This window comes from Cnephaeus nilssonii (assembly GCF_951640355.1).
Source record: "Cnephaeus nilssonii genome assembly, chromosome: 9".
Lineage (NCBI taxonomy): Eukaryota > Metazoa > Chordata > Mammalia > Chiroptera > Vespertilionidae > Cnephaeus > Cnephaeus nilssonii.
The window spans coordinates 36,875,010-36,888,126 of record NC_137080.1 but is presented as its reverse complement, the minus strand read 5'-3'; the positions used below and the strand labels follow the sequence as shown (position 1 = coordinate 36,888,126).

General features: G+C 37.2%; 1 protein-coding gene across 1 annotated transcript in view; it reads left to right on the top strand.

The window, feature by feature from the left end:
- Positions 1 to 13,117, top strand: part of CDC40 (cell division cycle 40) — a 50,089-nt gene that overhangs the window by 5,676 nt on the left and 31,296 nt on the right. The window contains exon 2 of the mRNA XM_079779868.1: positions 6,503 to 6,589. Within this exon, the coding sequence (XP_079635994.1) occupies positions 6,503 to 6,589 (87 nt within the window). The remainder of the gene's footprint in view (positions 1 to 6,502; positions 6,590 to 13,117) is intronic.

Sequence of the window (13,117 nt, the reverse complement as noted above, 5' to 3'; positions counted from 1 at the left end):
AAATATTTAATTTAGTTTTTATGCAGTTTAAGCAATCTATATATATAAAAGCCAGGTGACCAGAATGACCGGTCGCTATAACTCTCATTGTGGCAGGCCAACCGGCCCGATTGGGGGTGGGGCTGGCCGCCCAACCTCCCGCATCCCCTTCCCCCAGCTGGCCCAGCCCCGATTGTCCCTGATTAGGGTGGGCCAGCCAGACCCCACCAGTGCATGAATTCATGCACCGGGCCTCTAGTTTGTTTATAATCTTTTAACTTTATAGTACTGGGTTTTGCTACTGAGCCCTAGGCAAGATATTATCTCTAATCAATAAAGATTCTAGTATGCATTCTAGGGTAATGTCTGTGTATCATCTTTTAGATGTCCCAGCTTTTGAACCCCCTTCCTTAAGAGTCTTAAGGTGAAGAATATCCCTCCCTACCTCCTACCTTCAGGAGCTGAAAACCCAGATTCTCATTCTCCCAGTTCCCTTTAAGGCCCATTACTATGGCTTGGGCTCTGCCAGACAAATGCATCTAATCTAAAGCTAATCCACAAAGAAGCAAGGAAATATTTTTAAGTGGCAGTAGTAGCCAACATTATCTAGTTTCCTGGTCTGGTCATTTCAACAGCAGCATCCAATGGCAGCCATAGCAGTGGTTTTTCAGAAATGGTTTTCAGAAAAGTTGTCTTCATTGGACTGGTTCTGTGATATGATTGGTTTAGAATTGTGATTCCATCTGTATATTCAACCCTTCATCTCTGCCTGTTTCCCCAAGCTGTTTCTCCACCCTTCTTGGCGATGCTAAGAGAAACTTAGAAGGATTCAATACTGTGTAATCAGCCTGTGATGGTTTCAGTTGCTTGCAACTAAGAACCTTAGTGATACTCTGCCCGCAATTTTGTTTGTTGCTAACTAGGTCTCTTTGACATCCTTCGTTATGGTTACTTTAAATTCTTCACCTTCTCATTTATTCTCTTGGTACTTTGGGGTAAGTGACTGAATCTTGTTAATACTTAACTCACAGAGTGTTGTAAGGATTGTATGAGGTAATAGGTTTACTCCACTCCTGGCACTAATGTTCAGTACTTTTTTTTATAGCACTTACCCTCTTCTAGCAAACTATACATATTTATATTGACTTTATTATATTGGTTATTGTCTATATCCTCCACTAGAATATAAGCTCCACAATGGCAGGGATCTTTGTCTATTTCTATGGGCCTAGAGCAGTGCCTAGCACATAGTAGGCACACACTCAGTATTTGTTGAATGAGTAAGTCTGAAGTTATGGTACTTGTTTTATGAAGATGTCTGTGCCCTAACTACACGAAATAAAAAGACCAAGTGTGACTCCCTACATCTTTACCCTCTAAACATCTGTCACCTTTCAGTTCTTATCTTTGTCATCTCTGTTTCATCTCAGAGAGAGCTGCTTCCCTTTTCAGAGGCTAATCTTCTAACTCTCCAGGATTCCCTTCCCTCCCACCCCTTCCATACCTTTGATTATCCTCCTGTTCCTGTGTTTCTCCCTACTCGCTCCTTTCCTCTAGCCCAGTGATGGGCAACCTTTTGAGCTTGGTGTGTCAAACTTTGCCAAAAAACTGAGCATAACTCGGGTAGTGTGTCACTTTGAGGAAAAAACTAACTCCAAGACTCTAGTCGCAAATGTTTCATCCTCGGCATGGTGTCAGTGCTGACACGCGTGTCATAGGTTCGGCATCACTGCTCTAGTCTATGACTGATTAAATCTTTGACCTAGTCTTTTCTTATGGAGAGGAAAAAAACAAGCTTAATTTCACCCTGAAAATCCTTCATTCTGGCACCCCATCCCTTCTCTTCTTTATCACCAAATGTCTTGATTACTGTCTTGTTTTTCTGAATCCTCAGTTATACCTCTGCCCCTTGCAGCTGGCTTACCATACCCCACCCCACTACCAAAATTGTCCTGGCTAAGGTTTTTGTGACATGATTGCCAAATTCAGTGATTTTGGTCAGCATTCTTTCAATTTAATTATCTATGGATTTGACTTTTCTTCAGTTTCATTTAACAAATACTTTTTGAACATGCACTAAGTGCCCTGCATTGTACTAGGCAGTAAATGAAAGTAAAGGTCATGTGCAGCAGGTAATATCACAAATACTATAAGGAGTTATGAAAAACATTCCTTAGGACTGTGGACAAAAAGCAGTTTTCTTGAGTCAGGAGGAGGGAAGGTTTCAGGAGAAATAAGATGATGACATAGTATTGTCATCAGAAGATTAGCCTCTAATGATAATAAAGGTAAATGCATAATGAACAAAGAGTAACATTACCAACAGCACAGAAAGCATGCAAGTGCTTGATATTTAAAAAAAACAGCAATTAGCCTAATATGGCAAAAGTAAGCTGTATATTAAACTTGATAATGAAGTATTATAATAGGCCAGGCAAGATATGATGAAGCCCTGAGTATAGAATAGTGGTGGCTAGGATGCTCAGAAGGGATGGTTGGAGTGGAGTTGCTGGAGAAATAGTGCAGAGATAGAACAGTAAGACTCAGTGCCTCTTGATTTGTTAGTGAGTGAAGGCTGAGTCATGGAATGACATCTGTTTTAGACACAGCAAAGAATCTGAGTCTAAACATCCATATAATAAAGTTCAAAGTTAGATATGTGTTGCCCTAACTGGTTTGACCCAGTGGATAGAACGTCGGGCCTGCAGACTGAAGAGTCCCAGGTTTGATTCTGTCAAGGGCATGTACCTTGGTTGCGGGCACATCCCAAGTAGGGGGTGTGCAGGAGACAGCTGATCAATGTTTCTCTCTCATTGATTTTTCTAACTCTCTATCCCTCTCCCTTCCTCTCTGTAAAAAAGTCAATAAAAATATATTTTTAAGAAAAGTTAGATATGTGGATCCAGAGGCCAGGATTGTGGTCAAGGATAAGTTTCTGGTAGAAATTGAAGTCCTGAGGAGGATAAGATATGATAAAAATATGGACAGTTTTGAAACTAGTGGGAAAGGAAGTGTCAAGGACTCTACCTTTGAGAAGTAGAGAAACTAAGTTGCCTGTTTTGGTGAAGGGTGTTTTAAAAGATGTAAAATTTTTACCTTGGCCGGGTGGCTCAGTTGGTTGGAGCATCGTCCCATACACCAAAAGGTGGTGGGTTTGATTCCCTGTCAGGTCACATACCTAGGTTGCGGGTTCTATTCCTGGTCAGGGTACATATGGTAGGCAACCGATCGATGTTTCTCTCACATTGATGTTTCTCTCTTTCTAAAAATCAAATATATGTATGTATGTATGTATGTATGTATGTATATCCTATATAATAAAGAGGTAATATGCAAATTGACCCTCACGCCCCACTGTCACAAGATGGTAAGCGTGCACAGCGAAGGCTGGGTTCCCGTAACACAAGATGGCTGCGCCCACAGCGGAGGCTGGGTTCCCGTAACACAAGATGGCTGCACCCACAGCGGAGGTGGGGTTCCCATAACGAGCGATCAGCAGGGACCTGAGGCTGTGCCCCCTGCCCGCCCGGCAGGGCTTGACGGGGGACCTCAGGCCGTGCCCCCGGCCCTGGTGCTGGGGGTCTTCAGGCCGCGCCCCCCATCCTGGGCCGGGGAACCTGAGGCCACGCCCCCTGCCCAGTGGGGCTTGATGGGGGCCCTGAGGCTGTGCCCCCCACCCGGTGGAGCTTTACAGGGGTGGGGCCGGCTGGGTCTGGATCTCGCCCAATGGGGGTGGGGCCGGCCGGGTCTGGGTCTTGTGTGATTTCAAGGCGCGCACGGGTGGGTGGGGACTTGACTCTGGGTCCCGCAGCACGCCCCAGACTCTGACAGGAGGAAGATTTTCATATACATTTTACTAATTTTCTTTCATCTCTGACACTTCTATTATAGAGAAAGGGCAAATAGCAATATTAAAATATTTCCTCTAATTAATTCCCTTTTAATATGCACAAATTTCGTGCACCAGGCCACTAATAGATAGATAGATATGTATGTAGATAGGTATATTTACATATACTAGTATATCTATCTTGAGGTGAGCATTTTAAAAAATTATAATAATAAAGTAAAAGATGTAAAATTTTGGAACAATATCTGTGTGCCTGTGATGTTGTTTTTCTTGTCAGTTTTGTAGTCTTTGCTCATTAACTGGTCTAATTCTACCAGATCTTCATTTGTCAGTGGCATTGCTTCTGCTCCAACATTACTGTCAATGTCATGATATCCCACCTGTTTTGTAAAATTTGCAATATCACTTTGCATTGTCTATTGACAGATATATCCTACCATCAGCAAGAGACTAACAGAATAAAAATGGTGACATGTTAGGAATAGTTCTAGCCTTTGAGGACATATTTGGGCATATAAAATTCAACTTGTGTAGCTTATATTTAGTGGAGGGAGGTAGACAATAAATATATATGTCAGATGGTGATAAATATAATGGAGATAATTAAAGAGAAAAGTAAAAAATAAAAAAATGGTTAAAGACCTGATAGAAGAGAAACCAATTATGTGGGTATCCAGGAAAGAATATTCCAAGAAGAGGGAACAGTTAAGTCCAGAGACCCTGAGGCAGGATTATCCGTTGGTGAATTCCAGGAATAACAAATGATCCCATGAGGCTGTAGTAAAGTGGGCATAGGCATGGAGCTAGATGGAGACAGAACTTGGGGTGGAAGGGAGGAGGAGGGACAGATCATGGAGGGTAAATTCAAATGTCTCATTTTATAACAACAATTTTGTAATTCCAGCTTTCCTGAAATATAATTCATAAATGATATGTAACTTCCTTAAAATTTTCAAAATATAACTTGAATTAAATGAAAGGAAAAGTATTTATATTTATAACATGTTTAATATGGAAATTAAACCTGTACGAAAACATGTTTTTAATTGTAAAAGCTAAGGCGGGTTGATAGAGGAAGACAAAAATGCTCTATAATAGGGAACCGTGCTTACTTTCTGAGGACACCTGGAAATGAGCCTCGTAGGCCTTTGTTAGGCCTTTCCTCTGAGTGCGGACGGTACTGGAGGGTTTAGAGCAAAGGAGTAACCTAATCTGGTGACTATTTTAAAATAATCACTGGCTCCTTATGGAGTGAGGCTGTTGGTGGGCAAGGGACTATTAAATTATCCAGGTGTGTGATCGTAAATTGGACTGAGGTGAGAGTGAAAGCGGACTTAAAAAGTGGTTGAGCCCGGGCCGGTTTGGCTCAGTGGATAGAGCGTCAGCCTGTGGACTGAAGGGTCCTAGGTTCAATTCCAGTCAAGGGCATTTACCTTGGTTGCGGGCACATACCCAGTAGGGAGTGTGCAGGAGGCAGCTTATGGATGTTTCTCTGTCATCGATGTTTCTAACTCTCTATCCCTCTCCCTTCCTCTGTAAAAAATCAATAAAATATATATTTTTTAAAAAGTGATTGAATTCTGGATGTATGTAGAAGGTAGAGGATTTGCTGATGGGTTGGATATAGTACTAGACCAGTGGTCGGCAAACTCATTAGTCAACAGAGCCAAATATCAAGAGTACAACGACTGAAATTTCTTTTGAGAGCCAAATTTTTTAAACTTAAACTTCTTCTAATGCCACTTCTTCAAAATAGAGTCGCCCAGGCCGTGGTATTTTGTGGAAGAGCCACACTCAAGGGGCCAAAGAGCCGCATGTGGCTCGCGAGCCACAGTTTGCCGACCACGGTACTAGACGATGTGAAAGAAAGAGAAGTCACAGATAATTCCAGGAATTTTTGCATGAGCAAACGTAAGGATGGAATTGCAACTTACTTAGAGAAGGTTGGAAGGCATTCTGGGGAAAGGGAGACCAGAAGTTCCCTTTTGGACATATTAAGTGTGAGATGGAGAAAAGATACCGAATTGAAGGTTAGATACACAAGTCTCTAAAGTTCAGGGCAGAGGTCCAGACTCGAGATACCAATTTGGGAATTGTTATATTTGTAAGTGGTGGGGTTACACAAAAGATAGACTATCAATAATCTGTAGTGGAGATGAGATTTTTATGTTGATTAAACTGGAGGATGAATTTAAGGTTGAAACATTGACATAGATTATAAGACAAGGTTCAGATTTAAGTCCTGTCACTTCCTTTTGTTTCCTCAGCAGTCCCTAACCAATGCCATCTGGGTATATATTTAATAAAGATTGCTAAATAAGGAGCGCTTCTCCAGAATTTGGAACTGGAAGATTAGGTCTTTTTGAGTTAATAAAAAAGAGGAGTTAGATTCTTAATTTAAGGCTTTGAGTACTGTTAACTTACTTAGAAATTTTTTATTTATTCAGATGGGATAAAGTCAGTATTTTTTAAGGAAAAAAAATTTTGTTATGCATTTTAACCTTTATACCTGTATATATTACTTTTATTAGTCTTTGATTAGAATTATTAATTATATGGCACTGATGTAATAATCATTATATTGGTGTTAAAATGGCTAGTGAGACCTTAATGTAGTTTTAAAATAAAACAGTTGCTTGTCAGATCTTTAATGTTTATTTGGTTTTCTTTCAGGAAGATTTGGAGACTGGAGTTCACCTTGACCCTGCTGTCAAGGAAGTTCAGTATAATCCTACCTATGAGACCATGTTTGCTCCTGAGGTGAGAAAACATACTATATGTAAGATCCTACCTTTTGCTAAACTATTTAAATTATATATAGGTAGATAAACAGTTGGTAAATTTTTCAAAGTTTTCTCACAAAAATACACTCTTTAAACTTTTTAGAAAATATATCCTGTTATATATCAACTGTATCTCAACTTTAAAAGAAAAGAAAATATACCCTTCTAGCCTCCAAAACTTTGACTTGTGTATATGCTTTTGTGAGAATACTTTTCAAAAATCCACTAAGGATTTTTATCTACCAATGTACACCTTTCTGGTAGCGTGGAACTACATCTTTTGAAAAAAGGAAACCTCAGAATATCTGATTCTTAGATGTAAATTTAGTTAACATCTTCCTCTCAGTATTGATGAGAGAGTATTACAAATTAACCATAAGGGGAAAAGAATTTGGTTTCTTAACATCATCGCTGCATAGTATGTTATGAAACATCTGGTTACAAACGTTGCTGTGCTGAACATTAAAAGAGATACTATACTGATGTGGTCTCTGCTCGAAAGTAGTCACAGTGTTTATTGCCTGCTCTGAGTTAAGACATCTTATGGATTCTTTTTTCTATATAATGATAATGACAAATAGTGATGAAAGCCTTAAAGAGGGTGAGGAAGGAAGAAAAGAGTGAAAATTTTTCATTTAGGAACATTTGTAGTAAAGATAAAATTTCTAGATATTTTGCCTTTAAAAAGGAAAAAGTATGCTTGATTGACAAAATAGAGATGCCATAAAATGGTAATTATAAACACACAAGAAAAGGTTTATTAGGGTCTTTAAGAAGCACTTTAAAAAGCTAAATCTTATTGTATCTTGGTAGGTAGAGAAAGAGGTACTTTTTAATATTTTTCATTTTTTTAGTGTATAGTCATTTGTGTTTTTGTTTTTTGGTGTTTGTTTTTATAAAGCAGAGTCATAAAGTTATTCCACATAATTTGCCTGCTTAGGTTTCTGTAGTCACTCAAAATATGGTGATTGAAATATTAGCACAGCTAATGATGTCAATGCCAGTATTTAGACAATGCTCTAGTTGTTTTCTGGGTATACAGGAAGCAAAAATCTCATTCTCACACCTTGAAACTATAGCACATTTTAAATTTTATTCCATTATTTTTGAAATCCTTCCAGCCTGTTGAACTATAGGCTGTCCCATATTCCTTAGCACCATTTTAGCCATCACATTGAAGAGAGGTTGTATATTACAGACTAGAGGCCTGGTGTAAGGATTCGTGCACTGGTGGGGTCCCTCAGCCTGGCCTGTAGGGATAGGTCCGAAACTGGCTCTCTGACATCCCCCGAGGGGTCCCAGATTTCGAGAGGGTGGTTCTTGGATGATGCACCACGGAATCGGGCTCCCTCCTCTCTGGTTCCAGGTGCATCACCCAAGAACCGCAGCTGCCAAGTCACCGTGGCTTGGCAGCTCCTGTGTTGAACGTCTGCCCCCTGGTGTTCATCGTGTGTCATAGCTACCAGTTGGACGGTTGCTTAGGCTTTTATATATAGATATGCTTCATAAGTTTTTAAATGAAAAGTACTTCAATAAAATAGAATCACTGAATTCAGAAAATGAGAAAATTTGGAAGTAATGTAGGACATGACATTCCTATGTTGATATATATATGTTTTCTATGAAGTCTGTTAAAATTTAAGATCTTATGCATCTAACTAATAAATTGCTATTTGATTACAGTTTTCAGAAAATTTAAAAGGTCAAGATTTTTGTAGTGATATTGACAAGGCAGGGGTCTGTTCTCTTTGTGGGATTATCAATCCTTTAATATTTTCATAGTAGGAAGCCTCCCATTACATATATAAATTAGTTTGTGTTAGAAACACTTCAGTGCTTGTCAGCAATTTAAGAAAAGAATGAGACTGAAAAGTGAAAAAAATTACAATATTTCCTGATTGCCAAATGAATTGTCTGTGACATAACAGATTATTAACTTTGAATTTTATGACTAGGATATATATAACTTGGCAAAGTCTGGAGAGATGTTACCAGGAACTTTGCTAGATGAAATTCAAGTTCTCATATTTGAGGAGCCATTGCTAGAAACAAAATGTAACCCCTCTCCTCAAACTAGTTTTACCAAGAAGATATGCTAAGTGTATTTTTTTAAAAGATAGAGACCAGATTGTTTCCAGTAGTGCCTCTAAAGTACTATTCAGGTTTAAGGAGAGATTACATCTGGTTATAAAGTTAAGAAAAAGTTCCATGAGAGAAATAGTATTTAAAGTAAGCAATCCCGGTTAAGAACATGAGATGTTTTTTAGGTCTTGTGTGACCTTGGATTATCTTAGTTTTCTCATTAGGTAAAATGAAGATAATTTTTACTTTACTGAGTTATAAGGATAAATGAGATGATGTATGATATACTTAGGAAACCTTCTGGCACAGAGTAAGCATTTAATAAATGGTAGCACTTAATGTTACTTATATTCCTACTAGAGGCCCGATGCATGAAATTAGTGCAAGGGGCTTGGCCCTCACAGCCACGGCGGCTTGCCTCGGCCCTCGCAGCCCCTGCTTCATCCAGAAGGTTGTCTGGAAGGTCGTTCAGCTGTCTGGTCTAATTAGCATATTACGCTTTTATTATTATAGATTATTGGCATTGATGACTAGGAAGGCTGTTATGAGGAAATATTACAGGCGGAAGGGAAAAGCATGAGCTAAATCATTAAAGATCTAAAGAACAAGAATGCTGCCCTAGCCTATGGCTCAGTTGGTTGGAGCCTAGTCCCGTACGTCAAAAAGGTTGTGGGTTCTATTCTCAGTCAGAACACATACTCAGGTTGTCAGTTCGATCCCCAGTTACTGGAGGCAACTGATTGATGTTTTTCTCTCTCATATCGTTTTTCTCTCTCAGATCGTTTCTCTCTCTCTCCCCCTCCCTCCCTCCCTCTTTCTCTCTCCCCCTCTTCTCTCTCTCTAAAAATCAATAAAAACATATCCTCGGGTGAGAATTACAATAATAATAAGTGGTTAAATCTTTGAAAATAAAATAACAAGAATGCTTTAGTCATTATTAGTAGGGGAGGGAGGGGAAGTTAGAATAGAATGATACTTTGTATAATAATATTGCACAATACTCTAAAGACCAAGGTGGTCTTTATTTAATTAATAATAAATAGATTTCTAAGGTTCTTTAGTGGGGGGGGTGGCATAATTAAAGCTGAATTTGGTAAGAACTTACATGATGGAAGAACTGGGATAGAAACTAATAAAATAAAACTACCATTTTAAAAACTGGGTTAACCATGCCAGCTACCATACTGAGGACCATATATACTTATATACCTATCTCCTTTAGTCTTCACTACAACCCTATGAAATAAGTACTCTTATCCCTATTTTATAGCCAGGAAACCAAGTCTCGGATTATACCGCCAGCAAGTGACAGACTTGAGGATTTGAGTCCAGATCACTCTTAACAAATCACTCTGGTAACTGGAAGAGCATTTTGAAGGCCATATAAGGTTTGCAGGGTACACACCTATGTCTTTGACTTTGCTAATTCAGTAAACTAACTGAACTGGCTGTTTTATCAAATATTGTTTACCCCTCCCAACCAAGGACTTTTCCTGAATGGTCTACTTAGTTATCCAGATAAGCTTTCTCAAATTTATAGATAGAACCTGAAGACTGTAGCCATTGTTTTAATCTAGTCATTTTCTTCATTTCACCCAATCCTTTTTGTATCTACTTAGAGAAAAGTGTGTTTGTTGGCTTCTCTGGACTCATAAAACCCACAAGCTTCAGGGAGATTTTTTAGACTGAAAATAATAGTATTTTTAGGAAAGGAAAAAAATGTAAAAGAGGGGGGAAAATGCCAGTTAATCTTAAAAATTTGGCTGCATGGGCTGCTATAAATATTAATGTTAAAATGAACTTTAAAAGTCATGTGGCTTGGCTCTTTTATTTTATAGACGAGGAAACCGAGGCCCCAGATCATAGAACCAGCCTAATAAAATATTCTTACATTAATGATATTTAAGCTCTGCTTATATCTTACAAGATTGAGGTATTCTGCCAATAAAATTGAATTTTGCTGGTATTTTCCAAATTTGTAGAAAATAAGTTAATCAACACTCTTCTCACCTTAAGATTTGTTTATGAATGTTTTAAACATTGATGATTGAAATAAATATTAATAAAGAACTTACCCAGCAATCTAAGTATGATTATTAATAAATAACTTGGATTTTTTTCTATATGTAAAATTATAGTTATGATTTCAAATACTAGTCAGTTTTTTAAAATCACTTGAATTGCAAATGATTTACACTTAAACTTAACTACCAAAAGTTGAAAAAAAGTATTTGGGAATCAATGATGTGCATTTTTTAATATGCTTTGTTTTGTTTTTCAATGGTTAACCCAGAATTAAAAGACATGTGTATTCACAGAGACCAGCAACATCTGGGAGACATATTTTGAGTAGTTAGGAGAGCTGAGTTTTACTAAGTAATGTTCTCTGCCTTTGTTTGACATTTAATAATTTTTTTAATCCTCACCTGAGGATATGTTTGTTGATTTTAGAGAGAGGAAGAGAGAGAGATAGAGAAACATCGTTCTGTTGCCTCCCGTACACATCCCGACTGGGAATTGAACCCACAACCTAGGCATGTGCCCTGATCAGAAATTGGTCTCGCAACCTTTTGGTGTACGGACCACACTCCAACCAATTAAGCCACCTGACCAGGGTTGCCTTTGTTGACATTTAATGTCTGTGAGCTCAGCTCCAATAGCTGCCAGTAACCAGGCAGTTAAGGTGAGCCAGATGTAGATGGAATGTCCCACACACAGCTTCCTATATCATTAAATTTTTTGTTGTCTCAGCTTAAATAGCTATAAGACATAAGCATATTTAAATTTTTAGACTGAGGTTAAGGATAGCACCTCATATAAAATACACTAAACTGTAATATATGGATCTGTATTTGTATAAAAATCAAAGTTCTTTAATGCTGAGAATTTTTCTTTAAAATTTGGTTTGATATGTGTGGCCTATAGAAGAATTACTCTCTTTTTATAACATCTTAATAAAATAAGACTATGGAAATTATATTTTCCTTTTTTAATTTGGAAATTATAAGCATGATTGGTAATTTATTATATGTGAAAGGAGTTAGAGTAAGAGCAATGGGGATTTTTATCATTTTAGAAATAGTAATCACATGCTGCTATGCAGATGTAGCTGACTATGGCAAGCAGAGCATCTAGGAAACTTTTAAATCATTTTATTATCTTTAATTTTATGGATGTTTCTTGTTTTGTAATAAATTTCATTACTGAATGAAGTTACCTGAAAATTCCAGCATTCAGCAGTTTCATTTTATTGTTTGTTTTTTTTTCCTTTTGTTTTTACCTAGCAACACAGGAAGAACTAATATGGCCTACAAAGCCTTGTACTCTCCTTTATTATAATTTAGAATAAATAGTAATAAAAGCTTTATATAGAAAACAGATATTTTAAAATTGAATTACTTTAAACATAGAAATGGAAGCTGTCGATAAAAAAGAATATTGTAATTTTTCTTAAGCAGAAAAATTGTAAGGCAAACCTAAATCCTTTAAATTTAGATTTTTGTGCATAATATAATGTTGACATTTAGAAAAGACAACATTCTGGTTAAGATACTATGAATAATTTATATTTATGGCTCTGGTTATACATCATAGAAAAGTGGTTTCTAATGCCAGTGACCTAAGATGTTCTAATGTCAAAATATTTCATCTTGACAGTAGACCTTCCAGAGTTTAAATAAAAATATTACATGTAATTCCATTATTTCCCAAGTGGTAAGTTTATTTTATTCTTTATTTAAAACAAAAAGAGAAAAGGTATTCTCCCAGTACTTTTTATAATAGCATTTTTTTTTAAGTTAGAGGCTATGATTGTATGTTTAAGAAATAGTTTATGTAATAGAATGCTAGATTGGGATTTATCCTAACCTTGTTATTTCTAATGAATAAAACTAAGTCAGGTAAAATACATCATCTTTGGCCTTTTTCTTCATTTCTAACATGAGAAAGAAAAATACTTCTCTAACTTTCCAGGATTTTTGTACAAATTAAATAACATTTGGAAAGTCATTCTGGAAACTCAAAGGATTATAAACAAATAGATAATAATGGTACTATTTTATGTGAGGCTTTCATAGTGTGACTTTTTAGAATGGAGGAATTTTTTAAGCACTTTACTTTTATTATTTATGTTACTGTCTTCTGCCCCCAGTGGGATTTTGATTAATCTTTCCTTTATTAGTGCTTTCTACTTCCCAGAAACTAGGGTAAATTTTAAGGATTCTAGTCCCTACCTTTGAGGAATTTATAATCTAGTAGAGGAGAAACGTGTATTTTTAAAATTATTTCATGGTGCTATTATTGATTATAAAAGTCACCCCAAATCCCCCACATCATGGTTTAAACAAAACAATAGTGTCACTTATCTAGAGGAGCACCATCAAGTGGAACTCTTTGTCATAATGGAAATGTCGCACCCAATAAC